The 19593-nt window shown below is 35.5% G+C and overlaps 1 protein-coding gene across 1 annotated transcript in view; it reads right to left on the bottom strand.

Moving 5' to 3' along the window:
• IL10RA (interleukin 10 receptor subunit alpha) overlaps positions 1-2285 on the bottom strand; it is a 37494-nt gene extending 35209 nt beyond the window's left edge. The window contains exons 1-2 of the mRNA XM_053691136.1: positions 2267-2285; positions 646-766 (exon numbers count right to left, since the gene is read on the bottom strand). Coding sequence (XP_053547111.1) covers positions 646-766; positions 2267-2285 — 140 coding nt within the window. The remainder of the gene's footprint in view (positions 1-645; positions 767-2266) is intronic.
• Positions 2286-19593: the final 17308 nt, after the last annotated feature.

The raw sequence follows: 19593 nt of genomic DNA, 5'->3' as shown, positions 1-19593 counted from the left end.
CTTACAAGTGCAGCAGCACGCGGGGGAGGGGGGGTCTGCTCCTGTCTGTGCCGTGTCGGCGGAACTCTGACCTGTGTGGGGAGCTCTGCAAAGTGTCTTCGCTCCTCTGCCTCCGTCAGGAGTCTTTCCCAGGCACCAATAGTAGGCTAGTTCTGAAGGCTGTAATGCCGTTATTTACAAGTGCACCCTGTGTGCTAGCGGACTTGCGGTGAGGGCAAAAGTTATTAGCCGATGCAAGAATTGCCGGGCACTGTTTATACCAAGGCTTGGGCGCATCTGGGCTGTAAGGAGGGTGATATGGGAGTACAGCAGTTGTCTTAATATTGGGTAATCCACTTATTTTAGGCTTTCAGCTCCGGAGCTCACTCTCCAGGCTGCTCACTCCTCAGCCCGCCCACCGGAAGTCCCCCATAATGACATCATTTTATTAATAATGAACTCTCTGCACTGTATAATGACATCATTTCAGTGATAATGAACACACCACAGTGTATAATGGCACATATACACTTATAATGAACATGCTACACTATATAACAGCCTGTTTATAAAGATATTATTATTACAAATATTGCATATAATAACAGTAGATATATATTTTTGGATACATGCTTTGTGTTCTATATAGGGATACTTAGCTCCCACCTCTTATACTGCACTTCATATTTGATATCTTGGGAACTGGACTCTCCTGGGGACCATTTTAAAGTATGGGGAAAGAAATCCAAAGCAAAATGTACTCGCTTGGGTACTGATGGAAAGGCACCTGTCAGGGGAGAAAACCCATAAATAAAACAGTAATTACATTTAAAAAGCATTAATTAAAAAATACTCTATATACAATAAAATATACTTTAATGACCCTTTAATTAATTTGTTCACAATGTAGAGTTTTATACAAAGCAAATTGAACAAGCTTAGTTATAGATACAGGAGCACACATTAATTGTGAGTAAATACTGTCACACTAATTTGTGGGATTCTTTGTGGCACCTGAGTCTTCTGCAGTTTAGATTAAAATGAAAGAAAACCAAAATAATATGTCTAATTTGGTAAACTTGCAATTTAAACATTAAACTGAATGATACAAAATATAATAAAGTCTGATCTGAACAATAGCGGATCTGATCTGGGGAAGAAAGTCTGATCTTAGATTAACAGAAGTTATTATGTGAACTACTCTCCAATGACACTGAGTAACCAATCAGAATGCAGAGCAATTATTAGTTATTAGTGAAAGTAGATTTTGTCAAGCCTTGTGTAAGGCAGTCTGTCTGATCCAGTGATAGCTCATCTAGGGCAGGGGGGGGGGGGTTGATGTATAGAAGATTATCAGTCAACAAGGTTTGATTTAGAAGGGAGAGGAGAGTATGTCTGACCTAGCTGTAAAGGTTTGGTCTTTGGCAATTCATCAGGTAGAAAAGCCCAGACTGATCAAATGGGAGGACTGGAAGGGGTCTGTTTGGAGCAACAGGTCTCCATAATGGTTGGGTTGTGAGATCTGGATGTTTTTGCCTGATCTAAATTTGTTGATTGTAAACTGAGGGAATCAGATCTGCTTTGTTTGGAATGAGCATCTCTAAACTATACAGAGTAGCACTGATCTATTAGAAAAAGATCTGATTTGGGGCTTATCATTGTTAGAAAGATATTGGCATGAGAAGATTAGAGCATGTGCTATATTACATAAAAGGTCTAATCACAAGTTCAGTGTGTCTGGTATGTTAAAGGGACAGTGCACAGTAAGATTGTGTTTCCCTTAATATGTCTCCAATGATTTGTTATACCGGCTGCAGAGTAAAAAATGTATGAGAAATTGCTCCTTTAGGTTTAAAAAATAGCTGGTTCCACTTGAAATTGAAATTTCAATACAGCCTATGTAAGGTGAGAACATTATCAGACACACAAGGAATCTGAAATACATTTTACACCATTATTAGTCAGAACAGCATTCACTTGCGCCACCTATTTTTTTGACCTATATTTTTTTGACCTATAATGACATTGTTTCACTAATAATTAACTCTTTGTACATTATAATGACATAGTTTCACTAATAATGAACTCTCTGCACTGTATAATGACATTGTTTCACTAATAATGAACTCTTTGTACTGTATAATGACATAGTTTCACTAATAATGAACTCTGCACAATGACATTGTTTCACAAATAATGAACTCTCTGCACTGTATAATGACATCATTTTACTAATAATGAACTCTCTGCACTGTATAATGACATCATTTTACTAATAATGAACTACCTGCACTGTATAATGACATTGTTTCACTAATAATGAACTCTTTGTACTGTATAATGAAATAGTTTCACTAATAATGAACTCTCTGCACTGTATAATGACATTGTTTCACTAATTGAACTCTTTGTACTGTATATGACAGTAGTCACTAATGAACTCTGCACAATGACATTGTTTCACAAATAATGAACTCTCCTCACTGTATAATGACATCATTTTACTAATAATGAACTCTCGCACTGTATAATGACATCATTTTTACTAATAATGAACTACCTGCACTGCATAATGACATTGTTTCACTAATAATGAACTCTTTGTACTGTATAATGAAATAGTTTCACTAATAATGAACTACCTGCACTGTATAATGACATTGTTTCACTAATAATGAACTCTCTGCACTGTATAATGACATCATTTTATTAATAATGAACTCTCTGCACTGTATAATGACATCATTTCAGTGATAATGAACACACCACAGTGTATAATGGCACATATACACTAATAATGAACATGCTACACTATATAACAGCCTTTATATAAGATATTATTATTACAAATATTGCATATAATAACAGTAGATATATATTTTTGGATACATGCTTTGTGTTCTATATAGGGATACTTAGCTCCCACCTCTTATACTGCACTTCATATTTGATATCTTGGGAACTGGACTCTCCTGGGGACCATTTTAAAGTATGGGGAAAGAAATCCAAAGCAAAATGTACTCGCTTGGGTACTGATGGAAAGGCACCTGTCAGGGGAGAAAACCCATAAATAAAACAGTAATTACATTTAAAAAGCATTAATTAAAAAATACTCTATATACAATAAAATATACTTTAATGACCCTTTAATTAATTTGTTCACAATGTAGAGTTTTATACAAAGCAAATTGAACAAGCTTAGTTATAGATACAGGAGCACACATTAATTGTGAGTAAATACTGTCACACTAATTTGTGGGATTCTTTGTGGCACCTGAGTCTTCTGCAGTTTAGATTAAAATGAAAGAACCAAAATAATATGTCTAATTTGGTAAACTTGCAATTTAAACATTAAACTGAATGATACAAAATATAATAAAGTCTGATCTGAACAATAGCGGATCTGATCTGGGGAAGAAAGTCTGATCTTAGATTAACAGAAGTTATTATGTGAACTACTCTCCAATGACACTGAGTAACCAATCAGAATGCAGAGCAATTATTAGTTATTAGTGAAAGTAGATTTGTCAAGCCTTGTGTAAGGCAGTCTGTCTGATCCAGTGATAGCTCATCTAGGGCAGGGGGGGGGGGTTGATGTATAGAAGATTATCAGTCAACAAGGTTTGATTTAGAAGGGAGAGGAGAGTATGTCTGACCTAGCTGTAAAGGTTTGGTCTTTGGCAATTCATCAGGTAGAAAAGCCCAGACTGATCAAATGGAGGACTGGAAGGGGTCTGTTTGGAGCAACAGGTCTCCATAATGGGGGTTGTGAGATCTGGATGTTTTTGCTGATCTAAATTTGTTGATTGTAAACTGAGGGAATCAGATCTGCTTTGTTTGGAATGAGCATCTCTAAACTATACAGAGTAGCACTGATCTATTAGAAAAAGATCTGATTTGGGGCTTATCATTGTTAGAAAGATATTGGCATGAGAAGATTAGAGCATGTGCTATATTACATAAAAGGTCTAATCACAAGTTCAGTGTGTCTGGTATGTTAAAGGGACAGTGCACAGTAAGATTGTGTTTCCCTTAATATGTCTCCAATGATTTGTTTATATACCGGCTGCAGAGTAAAAAATGTATGAGAAATTGCTCCTTTAGGTTTAAAAATAGCTGGTTTTGTTCTTTGAAACAACAACCATTAAAATGGTTGAGCTTTCAGGGAAATCACATCTCCTCATTTTATCCCTTTCTATACACAAAAATGCCTACTTATTTTATATCTGTCTAAGTCCAATGCATAGCATTTTATTACATACCTCTCCTAACCCCACTGGGAGTGTATTAAAATTATGAGTTTAGACAGGGATTCTACAGGCAAAATCAGTCATTCAAATGCAGAAATAAAGGTTAATTAATTATTTGTGAACAATTGAATATACTCCAGCAGATAAACTTGATCACTGGGAACAAATTAAAGAAGAAAAAAAAATAAGGCACACTGTCTCTCTAAGGACGTGGCCTTATCTGGGAGTATGGGGTCTTACGTTTTATCTGGGGAATCCCCTGATGGAGGGGAGAGATTTAATGTTTTGTGGGTAAATGAAGTACAATTTATGGTAATCATCTGCTTATGGAACCCGGTCTGATGTGAGAAGGAAGCAGGGACTGATTTGTAGGGAACAGGTCAGATTAAGAGAAAAATCATCTGATTTTAAGAAATGGATATGATCAGTAGGAAATGATCTGGCAGGAGTTTGTTTTGTCTTTGAAGGATGGTTATTGATTTTTGGAGATGTTTTTGAGCTGGACTCTTTTTTTAAAAAAAAGAAAGAAAGCAAGTTCAGAAGGGAAGTGATCAGCAAACTATGATACACTTTATACTGAGTAAAACAGTCATCATGTCCCAGGCTGTGGGCTCTCAGTTCCTCTAAATGAATTATAAGTAAATGAACTCACTGTCGCCCTAATGTCACGGGACTTTCCTACATTCTGTGCTGTTAATACCCATGTTCCTGTGAAACGGAATTTTGACGTGACGCTATACAAATAAATGATAATAATAATAATGTAAGGCCAATAACTTCTAATGCCTCTAAAAGCCGTTGTGACTGAGTGGGGAGAAGTGGCTGAACTAACAAAAGAACAACAAAAGACTGTGTGGTGGTGGTGAAGGGCCCTTTTATTTAGTTTTAATACTATCAATATGTTTATGTCAAGCAGTCTGAGGAAGAGCTGAGTACCATACAAAGCACTCAGTACTAAAAAGAGGGTACAGTATTACCCTAAAGTTAAGCAGCAATGGGAATTTTAGATACTCCAATATACTGAAAAAATATAAACTGACATGAAAGCCAAATTGTTTTGTTCTCTTTGTATCCTTTGTTGAAAAGTATACCAAGGTAGGCTCAAAAGCTGCTGATTGGTGACTGCCCATAAATGCCTCTTGTTATTGGCTTTTGGCAAGCTCCCAGTAGTGCGTTACTGCTCCTTTAACATAGGATTAGATAATAGAAGTAAATAGGAAATTGTATTCTCTATCTGAATTGTGAGACATTTTTTGAGTTTTCATGTCTTTTTAAAGGGACAGACTAGTCAAAATTAAACTTCCATGACTCAGAGATAGGGCATGTAATTTTAAACAACTTTCCAATGTACTTTTATCACCAAATTTGCTTTGTTTTCTTGCTATTCTTAGTCGAAAGCTAAACCTGGGCAGGCTCATATGCTAACTTCTAAGCCCTAGAAGGTCGCCTCTTATCTCAATGCAGTTGATAGTTTTTTACAGCTTGAGAGTGTTAGTTCATGTGTGCCATATAGATAACATTGTGCTCACGCCCGTGGAGTTACTTATGAGAGGGCACTGATTGGCTAAAATGCAAGTCTGTCAAAAGAACTGAAATAAAGGGGCAGTCTGCAGAGGTTATGAAATGTGTTGGTTATGTAAAACTGGGGAATGGGTAATAAAGGGATTATCTATCTTTTTAAACAATAATATTTCTGGAGTAGACTGTTCCTTTGATGTATGAAGGTATTCCTTTTTTTTATTATTACAAATAAAGATAACAATAATAATCATAATAATTGCCTATCTTATTTCCATTTATATAATTTAAACATAAATTCAATTATAGTTGTGTTGCAAATAGCAGTACACTTATAATGTAACAATTATATAAAAATGTTACAGTAATAATATGTGTTGCTGGTTAATGTAAAAATGCCTCCTCCGTTTTCAGAAACAATGTAAACTCCAGGTTTGGTAACAATGTATATGTCAGTTACTGTAACAAAGTAACTTCCAGTTTATGTAACAGTGTAAATTCAAATTATAGTAATAATGGAAATTTAAATAACTGTACCACAAGGAAGCTGATAACTTCACTATTTTATACATATTGTCTGATCCTAAGTATAAACCATAACATAATTTAATAACTGTGGCACCTTGAGAAAGAAGACTCAATTATTATTATTTCTGTAATAAAATCTCATAACCTTTGGTTATTGGGTGATTAAGTTCAATAGTAATTTCATAAACATTTACAAAGAGAGGAAAAACTGAATAAATAGCCAAAACAATGCTTCCCTCTCTTTCTGTTGCTAAAAAACTCTCATTCTTATTAGAAAACTAATTTGAAAGAGGAGAGTTATTTTCTTAATGAGCAGCCAAATGTCCTTCTAGATATGCATAAGCATTGCAAATGTTTTAATTTCAGGGACACATTATTATAACATTTGTTTCCCTTTAATGTGTTCTAAATGACTTGTTAAACCTACTGTATTAAATGAATGGCAAATTGTTCCTTCATGTGTATTTATGTATTTTAAATATCTGTTTTTACCCCATTAAATCAGCATCTAGGACATGCCCATAACAATGGGCTGAGCCTGCAAGTAAAGCAGGCCTACTAATGTTATTTATTTTAGGTGTTAAAATGCTATTTATAGCTTGGGAGGTTGAACAAGCACAAGCAGCTATTTAACATACAAAATCTCTCTCTCCCTCATACACCCACTGGGAGATTGATGACTTATAATGTATTTTCTTTACATCGCTTTTCTTCAGAGAAAATGTTTGTTACTCCTATTTTCAGAGTAGGTAGGGATACAACAGGCAAACATAGCTATTTCAGATAACAAATAAAAGTAAATGAGCTGTTTGCAAACAATTAACTACACTCCAACATGTAAAATGGAACACTGAGAACACATTAAGGGAGAAACGTTTAGGGCCAGATTACAAGTAGAGTGCAAAAGTTTGTGCGCAAGCGGATAAGGGGCTTATAGCAGGTGTTTGTGCTCGTCAGGCATACCGCTGGTATTACTAGTTGAAAGTAAATGCGATCGCTTGAGCACAATCACGATTTACGCTAGAATGATTACTGCGTCCTTAGAGTTTTGGTTAACTGTCATCAAAATCTTGTTACAAATTACACTTACACGTATAATAACACCATCTAATAAAAATTATTAAAAAAAAATTTGGTGCACAAAAATGATAAAGGCTCAAAGATATGAGGGGCCCGATTTACCAAATGGCGGGCAGACATGATTCGCTTTAGCAAATCATGTCCACCCGACATCGCTGAATGCCAACAGCATATGCTGTCTGCATTTAACATTGCACAAGCAGTTCTGGTGAACTGCTTGTGCAATGCCACCCCCTGCAGATTCACGGCCAATCGGCTGCAAGCAAAGGGTGTCAATCAACCCGATCATATCTGATCGGGTTGATTGCTGTCCGCAGCCTCAGAGGCAATGGACCAGTTAAGGAGCAGAGGTCTTAAGGCTCGCGCGGAAACAGGGGCTAAACGGTGTATTTACTGTAAATATTTCACATTTCAATGTTCTATACATAGCAGAATATGTTTTAACTATTTATAAATAGATATTCATATGTATATCTGTATATATCTATACCTAAATTTCTTAATATAGGTATAGATATATATTGTACCAAAAAGCATCAGATGTATGCAAAAATATTAATTTATGAATAAATAGAAATATTCTGCAATGCGAAATATTCATATTTTCATTTTGAGTTAGCGAACTTGAGAATATATGATTGGGTTTGTGCGATAGTGGGCTCTTTTTTTTCACACTCTTTTTTCTCCATTGACTTCTATGGGGGAATACGTGAACGTGCACGTGATATTGTAACTTCAGATTTTTGCTCTCATCGGGTTAGTGCAAGAGCGAAAACAGTTTACTTTCAAGTCATAATATGAGCACAAAAAGCTTACTTCTAGCACAATTAACGTTCCCTTGTAATCTGACTCTTAGAGTATAATGTCCTTTAAAGGGACAGTCTAGGCCAAAATAAACTTTCATGATTCAGATAAAGCATGTCATTTTAAACAATTTTCCAATTTACTTTTATCACCAATTTTGCTTTGTTCCCTTGGTATTCTTAGTTGAAAGCTTAACCTAGGAGGTTCATATGTTAATTTCTTAGACCTTGAAGCCCACCTCTTTTCAGAATGCATTTTAACAGTTTTTCACCACTAGAGGGTGTTAGTTCACGTATTTCATATCGATAACACTGTGCTCGTGCACGTGAAGTTATCTGGGAGCAGGCACTGATTGGCTAGACTGCAAGTCTGTCAAAAGAACTGAAAAAAGGGGCAGTTTGCAGAGGCTTAGATACAAGATAATCACAGAGGTTAAAAGTATATTATTATAACTGTGTTGGTTATGCAAAACTGGGGAATGGGTATAAAGGGATTATCTATCTTTTAAAACAATAAAAATTCTGGTGTAGACTGTCCCTTTAAAGCGTTTAGATACTTGCTTTAATAAAAAAAAATACATTCCCTTTGAATGACGTATCACATAACCCTCTACCTGTCAGATATACGGAAAAAAACTTGGGATAAAAAATATGATTGGGATATTTTATTTATTTTTGCTAATTTTTGTGGATGCCCACCAGTAGTGTGTTTGACTTCTGCTGATATTGCTTCATATATTTCTCACAACAAGGTGTCAGGGACGCATGTAGGGGTTGTGCACCCTTCACATGACAACCAGGGATCATCAATTTGTATAATAAATAAATAAATAAATAGAACATTTAATGACTATAGTCTGTGTGAGAAAGTATAATGTCATAGAACAACCCTTCAAAATGCATTGCCCCCTAAATCATGCTGCACTAGGCACAGGCATAGTTGGCCTAAGCTGTTATACACCTATGATGCTCACTACTGTACCAAAGGAAACTTAATTTATAGAAATGATGTACAACAAATTTACATTAACAATAGACAATCTAGAATCTCAGCTACCCAGTGCATTAGTTTAATACACTGAAACAATTACGCAAATATTATTTAAAAATGTATTCTGACCACCACTTTGCCCAACTCATTTCACATCCCACCACATCACTCATATTTAAGTCCCACTAGAATCATTCATACAATCAAGGACTGCCTAGAATTAGAAATGAAATCCAGCAGTATAAATAATATAACCCTATTCTCAAAACATTCCTTAACATATAGCGCTGCAGAATCTGTTGGCGCTCTACAAATAACCGATAATAATTACATAAAATATTCATCCAAAAGTCTTTACCCACAATTCACCATGCCTCACCATAGCAAAGGACCCCACACAGAATTTGTAATCCAATCAATTAGCACCATGAATGTCTAATGTCATTATGTCAATCATATATATGAAGAGGCTCTTGTGTGACCAAGTAGCATTTGTACACAGAAACACAGAACATTAAACTAACTAACCTTGTCCTGGGAATATGTAACAGGATGCAACAGTTAGGATCAGCAAGCAGGTTCCTGGCACAGCCATGTAAGTCACTGACAATCCTCCTTCATTGTCATCAGGGTCTCTTTTAAACTGGGTTTGTAAGCTGCTGTCACTCTTGGTCTCTATCACTGCCTGCAGCTGCTGTCACCTTCACTAATAAATACTTTCTGTTTCATGCACTCTCTCTATCTCTCTTAGCTTTTAGCATCTAATACTTCCTTATTTCTGTTCACACCCCTGTAAGAGGAAGGGTAGTGACTAGTACCCCACGCAAGGAAATACCAAGGGATATTTACATTAATTGTATTTACTGTGAAATTCCAGAAATTAGATGATACAAGAGGACCACAAACTGTTTATCTGAATTATATATTAAACAAGTAACCACAACGTATAGGGGATTGATCATTAGAGGAGGTGGAGGGGTTATCTGTGGGAGAAATGGAGGGAATATGTATGGGTAGATGAGAAAAGATATTGGAGAAATGGAGCATTATGGGAGAGTTGTGGAGAAATTGGGAGAATCATAGCTGAGAGATTGAGGAGCGTTAGTGGAGGGAGGGTCTATGTGCAAACAATATTTCATGTGTCCCAGCAGTAAATATAGAAAATTCTTTGTTTTCATTAATATGTGCTCAGTTCTCATTAAGAACATGTACTGCAGAGAATGCACTTTTGGTCTGTCTCTTTGTAATGATTTAAATAAATAAAAGTAAAAAAAAAAAAAAAAAAAGACTCAGTAAGACTGTATTGTATTATAATTTTATATAAACTTGGGATTTTCCTATTAAAATTCTCCACCTCGTTGTAATGGAGCTGAGAAGGAAAATAAGATGGCTGCTTTTCAGTGAGGGCCTTGTTAACATTCCGTTCTGTACAGTGAGAACTTACAGCTATATTCCATGACCTACACACATTTGGTGGGGAATCCAATTTCATTATTAAAGGGAAACTAAAGTCAGAATTAAAGGGACAGTATACTGTAAAATAGTTTTTCCCTTAATGTGTTTACAATTGCTTTTTTTACCAACTGCAGAGTAAAAAATGTATGAAAAATTAGCTTTTTAAGGTTTATTTCTGTATATTAAAGCTCTGATTTTGTGTTTTGAAGCCACAGCCTAATAAAATAGGTTGAGCTTGTAGGAATAATCAGATCTCATTACTGTATCACATATGTGCACATATAACTGCTTCTTTATCTTATATTTGTACTTAAAACAATCACCAATACTTTGAGAGAACAAGGGAAAATCAACATTGTATTACCTTATCTCTGCTTTATCCGACTGGGAGTGTAATTTCTTCTGCTGGCTGTGTTTACAAAGCTTATCTATAGCTGGTACGCACGGCCACAAACTTTCAGAATAGGTGGGGATACCACATGCTAAATTATCAATTTCAAATGCCAATATAAGGGTAAAGGAGCTACTTGTAAACACTTTAATACACTCCAGCAGGTAAAGTGGATAATTGGGAACAAATTAAAGGGGAGAAAATTTTTTGAGTAAACTGTCCCTTTAAAACTTAATGACTCAGATAGCCCAAGCTCTTTTATGGCACTATTTGCTCTTGAGAAAGTTGGTCCTCCTCTGAAACGCTTTGAGCTACCTAAAGGGATATGAAACCCAAAATGTTTATTTCATGATTCAGATAGAGCATGCAATTTTAAGCAACTTTTCTTATTTACTCCAATTATCAATGTTTCTTTTTTCTTGGTATCTTTATTTGAAAAGCAGGAATGTTAGCTTAGGAGCCGGCACATTTTTGGTTCAGAACCTGGGTAGCGTTTGCTGATTGGTGGCTTAATGTAGATATTAATTTTGTTTAAACTAAACGAATATCTAAACGCACTAACTAATTTAAAGAATAATGAATATAATTCATGAATATATTAATGATATACCTGTAGCGTGCTGGGAAGCCTGGTAATCCTCTCCTTCTTCACAAACTCTAGGGCCACATTAATGCTCCTATTAGCACAGCTCTCAGTGTGCTACGTGTACATTAACATGGCAGATCCCTTCTCCTTTAGCGCAGGTGGGGGGAACACTAATCCGACCTTCTTTACATAGTCCAGGGTCATGCTAATAGGAGAATTAGACCCTGGACTCTGTGAGGAAGGGTTTATCACAGGTGTTTGCACGAGTCAGGTATTCTGCTCAGTGAAAATAAAGGCGATTGCTTGAGCGCTATCGGATTTACACTAGAATGATTACCGCGTCCTAGAAGCTCTGGCTAACTGTTTCGCAAAGCAAAAAAGTGTCACAAAAACACATCAAAATACATTACAAAGTACAGTTACACTCATAATAACACCATCTAACAGAACATTATAAAGTCTCAGGTGTTAGAGAAACAAGAAAGGCAGGCAAATGGCTTTAACATTGAGATACATACCTATACATATGTGAAGATGTATATGCATGTGTATATATATATTTATATATATATATATACACACACACAGAATATATATATATATATATATATATATATAGAAACTTCAAAGTAAGAAGAGGCACTCTCAGGTCTTAATAAACATAATTTTATTATTTCTTCGGTCCCTGTGAGGACCGAAACCTTGATTGAAACTTTACTGAAGAAGAAATAATAAAATTATGTTTATTAAGACCTGAGAGTGCCTCTTCTTACTTTGAAGTTTCTATATATATATATATTCTGTGTGTGTGTACATATGTTTTTCTGGAGAGAGAGAAAAGAGGAGAGAGAAAAGAGGAGAGAGAGAGAGAGAGAGAGGAGGGAGAGAGAGAGAAAAGAGGAGAGAGAGAGGGAGAGAGAGAGAGAGAGAGAGAGAGAGAGAGAGAGAGAGAGAGAGAGAGAGGAGAGAGAGAAGAGGAGAGAGAGAGAAGAGAGAGAGAGAGAGAGAGAGAGAGAGAGAGAAAAGGAGAGAGAGGAGAGAGAGAGAGAAAGGAGAGAGAGAGGAAGAGAGAGAGAGAGAGAGAGAGAGAGAGAGAGAGAGAGAGAAAAGGAGAGAGAGGAGAGAGAGAGAGATTGGAGCATTCAAGTAAATGAAAACATGTAAAATCATATTTATGCAATATTCATATATATTTAATAAAGTGTATAACTGTGTATTTACTGTAAAGATTTCACATTCCAATAACCATGTAATGTATGTATATATATATATATATATATATATATATATATATATATATATTGTACCAAAAATATCAGATTATATGTATTTAAGAATAAATAGAACATATTATTCTTTGTGAAGAACATTGGAATGTGAAATATTCATATTTTCATGTCGGGCTAGCGTACTTGAGAATATGTGATCAGGTTGACTTTTATGGGGGAATACGTTATAGCGCACCATTTTCTAAATTCGTCTTTTTACGCTTGTCACGTTTACTTTCAACTCATAATACAAGCATAACCTGATGTGCGCAAAATTCTTATTCTTGCTGAGTTATCGCTTGACTGGGAGCATTAAATAGTGCTCCACTTGTAATCTGGCATGGTTAAATCATTAAAGAGTGTAGAGTTTTCACTGATAACTAGGAGACTGATAATCATCTTTATAATGTCTTCCCTAGTTTGTACTTTGCACCTTTTTCAAAATACAGTTTTAGATCTTTACGACTTCACTAAAATAAGCTGAGATAACTACAATGTCGCTTTCTTTCTGCAACACCCAATGTCAATGTTTGCACCCAATTGTTTGTCTTTCCCCAGGCACTTATCATTCTATTACAGTGCTACTGTGCTTGTTTATATTGTTTCATGAATGCTGAATAAAAAGAATATACTGAACAGGACCCCTTATTTTTATAATACATACAATGTACATCTGTTTTTTATAGGTATACATTAAAGGGCCAGTAAACCCACAAAATAATGTTATAGAATTCTATATAGAATTATACAACATCAGCTTAGCGCCAGATTTCTGCCTGAAAGGATTTTAGACCAATTTTCCTATGAAAATGACTTTTACAGTACGCCGCTTCAGGCTCTACTGAGCGGGTCTGTTTGTTTTCCTAAGCGCATCGGGCACGCTGTCTATTCACAGCCGGCCCGAACTCGCCATTAAAGGGACACTCAGGTCAAATGAAACTTTGATGATTCAGATAGAGCAGTAATTTTAAACAACTTTCCAATTTACTTCCATTAGAAAAAATGTGCACAGTCTTTTATATTTACACTTTTTGAGTCACCAGCTCCTGCTGAGCATGTGCAAGAACTCACAGACTATACGTATATGCATTTTTGATTGGCTGATGGCTGTCACATGGTAGAGGGGGAGTTGAAATAGACATAACTAAGGAATTTGTTAGAAAAAAAATCTACTACGCATTTTGTAGTTCAGACTAAGTGCTATTGCATTGTCTTTTTATCATGCATTTGTTGATTATGCAAATCTACTGTATTTACTGGTCTTTAAACTCAATGTAGCTCGCTCCTGCTACCAGACCAGAGCAGGAGCAAGCTACATTGAGTTTAACGGTGCGATTGGCCGGCTGTGAATAGACAGCGTGCCCAATGCGCTTAGGGGAAAACAAACAGACCCGCTCAGTAGAGCCAGGAGCGGCGTACTGTAAAGTCATTTTCATAGGAAAATTTCTCTGAAATCCTTTCAGATAGAAAGCTGGCACTAAGCTGATGTTATATAATCCTGCACTATGTGCAGAATTACATAACATTATTTTGTGGGTTTATAGTGGTGCAATGACCTAAACCCCCATACATGTAAATCCTAAACTGTGTCTGCAATATTCCCCTACTACATAGTCCTAACAATCCTACAAGCTAATTCAAAAGCCGTCCCAGTCGTACATTCACTGAAAAGAGCCACTAGGCTCCATATTGTTTAGTAAGATCCTAATTGACGGCCTCTGTAAAAACGAGGTACGTATACCAATTGAGGCGTAAAAACGAGGTACGTATACCAATTGAGGCGGTAATACGCCTTACGTTATGTAGTTTATGTACTGTGTTATACTGTTGTTCACTTTGTTATAAAGCATAAGCTGTATGCCATGTGATTTACCTCAATAAAAACTATTTATATAAAAAAAAAGATGGTTCAGAAACCTTGCTGTCTCCGCAGATGTTAGCCTATTATGACTATGTAATTCTTGTTATTGAGAAACTCATTTTCCAGCTTCACATTGTACTTTGCTCTGTATAACTGTGTAAGATGACGCGGTCCTAACGTGTCATCCCCTTAACCCTGTATGCTGTTATAAGAAATGCTTGCACTGTGCAATAAACAGAATTGGCTTTAGATCATAATGCTGCATGGTCTGAGTCATTCTAAGGGGCCCTTATCAGATAATCTACATATGCCTCAGGTGGTACACTGGCCCCGTGGCTTCGGCCTGACCTGACACTTACCCCCCTGGGGAGACACCTAACAATTTTGTTTTCAGAAGTGGGATTCGCCGTGGGTAAGTATGAGTGCTTGTACCATGCTTTCCTTCTGTGAATCTGAACCTAAATTTAGTCTGGTAATAGGTGTTGATAATATATGATAAAGGGTTAAAGGGGTTCCTGTGGTTGAAGCACAGGTTTGCGGAGGTTATAGTCCTGCCGGCAGTTGTGATACCCCTCCAGACAGGTAATCAGTCCTGTGCTGGGATACGACAGGTATTGTGAGTCCTGTCTGTGATAAGCGCGCAAGAAATATATGAATGCCAGTTGTGTTTTGCTGCTATAAATGTGCATAGAAAATATTAAGTGGCTATGCATGTTATTATTGTGGCTATTATTGTGTTGAGAAATGGGATCTGCTTATAGATAAGAATGCACAGAGAAAATTACATGTATAAGGTAAAAGAAAAGAAGAGTTAATAGTTACAGAGATGGCAGAAGCTCTTTTTATTCCAAGAAAATTGGTTCTGACAAGAGGTCATAATTTAAGGTTGGAGGAAAGGAGATTTAATCTCCTGCAACGGAAATGTTTTTTCACTGTAAGAGCAATAAAATTGTGGAACTCATTACCAAAGGAGGTAGTGAATGCCAATACCATAGATACATTTAAAAATAGTCTGGATACATTTCTGTATATAAACAAAATTCATGGATATGATTGCTAGTATTAAATGGGTCACATTTTAATGGGGTTATTTAAGCTTAACTGGAGCTTTTTGTAAGTATTTTAGATTTGTATAGGTTGAACTCGATGGACTTCAGTCTTTTTTCAACCTTATCTACTATGTTTCTGCAAAAGACAGAAATATTGTTAAAACACTGTCAGTGAGTACTGCTGTGTGATAAATAGAGAAATCTCTGTGTTAAAAAATGTAGCAGGCAAAGAAGGGGGGCCACCACTGAGCGCGCACATAGATCAGAAGAAAAAAAAAAAAAAAAAGAGAGAAAAGAAACTGTTACAGCAGCTCCGTTAGTAAGACTTTTTGTTTGCTTGCAGTAATGAAAAGGAAATTTAGGAAATTTTGTATATTGAGATGCATAATGTGTGATGGTCTGTAGGTTCTCACTGTGGTATGAGTGTAACAGATTTACTTTAAACCAAAAACAGAATGTATTATTTGAAAATGATTGTCCCAAGCCGTGCAAAAGTGGCCATTTTGCGGGGTTTCGGAATAAAATACATTTTGGACTTGGTGGCAAGTTAATCTTGTGGGTTTTTATATATATATATGTATGTCGTACGCTATGAAATAGATGTTTTTCTGAGAAAGGAAAAAAGGGAGTGAATCTTTGGTATGCGAGATGAAATGAGCTTGTGTGTGTCTGTATCGTTGTAATAATGTTTCTTTCTGTTTCCCTGCTGGGAAATCAGACGTTTTAAGAAGATATTTTGTAATGTTATTTTATATACCTGTATTTTAAAGTCACCAGCATGTTTTAAGTATATGGTATTCATATGCAGTTTTAGTTTTAAGTGATAAGTTTTTCGGCATGTAAAGATATGATATTGTTTTTGCAAGTGAAGTAACGGCTTTGAAAGTGGCTTTGAAAGTGCGATGGTGTGTGATTTTTTTGTCACGCTCTGGTAAATATGAAACTGTTACTGGTATGATTAATGGGTTAACGTATGTTGTATTTGCAAGGTCTGTGCACAGAGTTGGTGCACCCAATGACATATAGTTATAAGCTGTAATTGAAAGTTTATTTAAAAGTGCGTCCGGTTTTGTTGCAAGTAAATTAATCTGCAGGTCATGCTACAGTACAGAGGTGAAATTTGTGTGGTAAATCATACAAGCAGCCTAAATTATGGTTGGGATATATATATGAGATTCACGTGATGAATGGTTAGTCCATAAAGGGACAGTCCACTGGGACAAGGTGTTGCTATTAATGTATTGTCCATGACTTGTTATACAAGCTGCATAGTATAACATATAGAAGAAATTGCATTTGCAAGTTTATTTGTATATATATGAAGTAGCTGGTTTTATGCTTTCAAAACACAGTTGATTGCAATGGGTTGAATTTTAGATAATAAGAATATCTCATTATCTTATATTTGTCTGTAAAATCAGAGCTTAGTGCGTAGACGGAGCAATAGAAAATTGTCATTTTATTATTTAAAGGACCAGTGCAATAACACTGTATTAGTAGTTTGCTAAATATATTTTAAGAGACCTTTCTTTGTATATATTTATTTTAAATCTGCTGTAGATAGCAGATATTTCTTTGCAGTATAACTTAATTTTCTCTGTAATGCAAACTGAAGTGATAAGTTGTCTACAATTTTAGTGTAGCGATCTGTGAGACTAGAAAAAAAAAAACGAGAAAGACAGAGGAGTAAAAATATTCAAAGGGATACAGGCAAACTGATATAACATCTGAGAATTTAAGGGAATATTTACATAAAAGACAATGAGGTTTACTGTAAGCCTAACACTAGTATATTTCACTGTGTTAGCAGTTTCAATTAAAGATTATTTTTAGTTTGGTTAAAATGTCCCTTTAACTAGCCTGAATCCCACTGTGAGTGCGTTCTTATGCTGCTTATGCTTGCTTAGGCTATTTAATGAATGTCAGTATACATTTTTTATTATAAGGATCATTGTGAATAATTTAAAGGGGAAATTGTATTAGTATTCTTTTGTAGAAAGCTTATTTTTTGTGTTATATGCGGTTGATTATATTTGGCTAGAGAGCTGCAGAATGGTGAATATCAAATTATACATAATGTTAAATCCAATAATTTTTGTTGTTGTGGTTAAACTAATGAGCATTTATCAAGTTTTAGTGTGAATTTTATATTTTTAAGCAGTAAACAGTGTTTCTCCTTTAAGTAAAAATGAAACTTTGAGCTTGCCTTACTATCTTTGAGAGGAATGATAACACTGTGCATGTTTTGCTTTTCTTAAAAAAAAAAAAAAAAAAAAGTTTCTCTGTTTGGCTTTGTTGCAGAGAGAACGATTTGCACTTTACATTTAAAGCGGTAGTACTGGTGTTCTAAGTTATAAAAAATGATAAATATAAATTGCTCACTACAAAGAAACCAGTATTTATATTATATTCTGTCAACAAACTGTATCTCACAGATATTTCAGAACTCTTTGTTATTTAAAAAATAAACCACTGCGTTCAATAAATAAATGAGATATTATTTTAATGAAGTGATTTCAGTGACACTTTAAAATATATATATAGTTATTCGGTTATTAACTAGTCTACCACTATTATTGCAATGACTTTGATTGCTGCTTAACAGCTAAGCCGTGGTCTATAAGGTGTCTACAAATAAACACCCCTACTTAAGGCGATAGGGGACGGCAAACAAATGATGCACATTTTATCTGATTCTACTGCATTTATATAACTTGCTAATTTATCTGATCACAGTTTTAATTTTATTTATATGGCTTACGTGTATTTTGTCTCTTGGTGTTGTAATGAGATTTATACAGCCTGTGATAAGAGGCAGCCCTCAAAGGCTTAAAAATTAGCATATGAGCCTACCTATGTTTGGTTTAATCTAGGACGGTTGGTTAAAATTAAAAGTCCTATCTGAATAATTAAATTTTCATTTATCCTACAATGTCCCTTTAACAGTGGCTACCGTGGTTATCTGATCGTTCCCAAATACGCACAATTTTATTTGTGCAATCTGCAACTGAAGTTTCTTGGGCATCTGCTGTGATTGCTTTCTTTGTGTGATATCAAAGTTTTGTACAGAGTGGATTTTTTTAATTGTTTGTAGTGTTTTGCGAGTGTTGCATTTCAATAAATGTCAGAATATGTGTTGAATTTTAAGTTAATTGTGGTTGTTTGAAATTTGTGTCGGCAGCTAATGTTTTGTTTTGTGAAAGACAAGAACAATTTTTTTTGTTTTTCTCTTTTGTGACTACGTGTAGAAGCGTGCTGTATGGACAGCATAGTGAATAGTGAAGTGTATTTGATTTTGCTTGCTATTGAGAATTGTCTCTGCATGAGTGGAGTGCATGATTTGTCGTTTAGTTTCGTGTTATCTTGTGTTTGCGTGTCACATGAGATGTTTCACGCAAACATGGGGGAAGTATTGATGAGTATTAATGAATATCTTTATGTAATGGGGTGATTGTTTTTAGGAAGTGAACCTAAAACGTTTTGAATCTCCTCTTACAATGTTATTGCATAAACCACCAGCTGTGCCCTAAATTTCCCTGTCCTTCTCTTGTCCCAATGCAGGATGCACTACGTCCCTAGGATTGTCTAGAACTTTCCTTCATTGGGAATCTGGCCACGGAAAGCATCTACCTTGATGGCCACCCCGGTCGTAGTCTGTACACCCAGACCCCACTCCTTTTTTTTTCCCTCCCTGGTGGATTAGATCTTTTTATTGTCTTTCTGTGTTAATTTCAGATGCCTAAAATGTTTTATTTTTCTATGTGGTTCTTAACACTATATTTGTATTTGCAGGATGAGATCATGAAGCTGTATTCAGAGATTGAAAGACACTAA

Source organism: Bombina bombina, chromosome 8 (genome assembly GCF_027579735.1).
Source record: "Bombina bombina isolate aBomBom1 chromosome 8, aBomBom1.pri, whole genome shotgun sequence".
Lineage (NCBI taxonomy): Eukaryota > Metazoa > Chordata > Amphibia > Anura > Bombinatoridae > Bombina > Bombina bombina.
The sequence above is the reverse complement of the archived record's forward strand: the minus strand, read 5'-3'. Positions and strand labels throughout refer to the sequence as shown.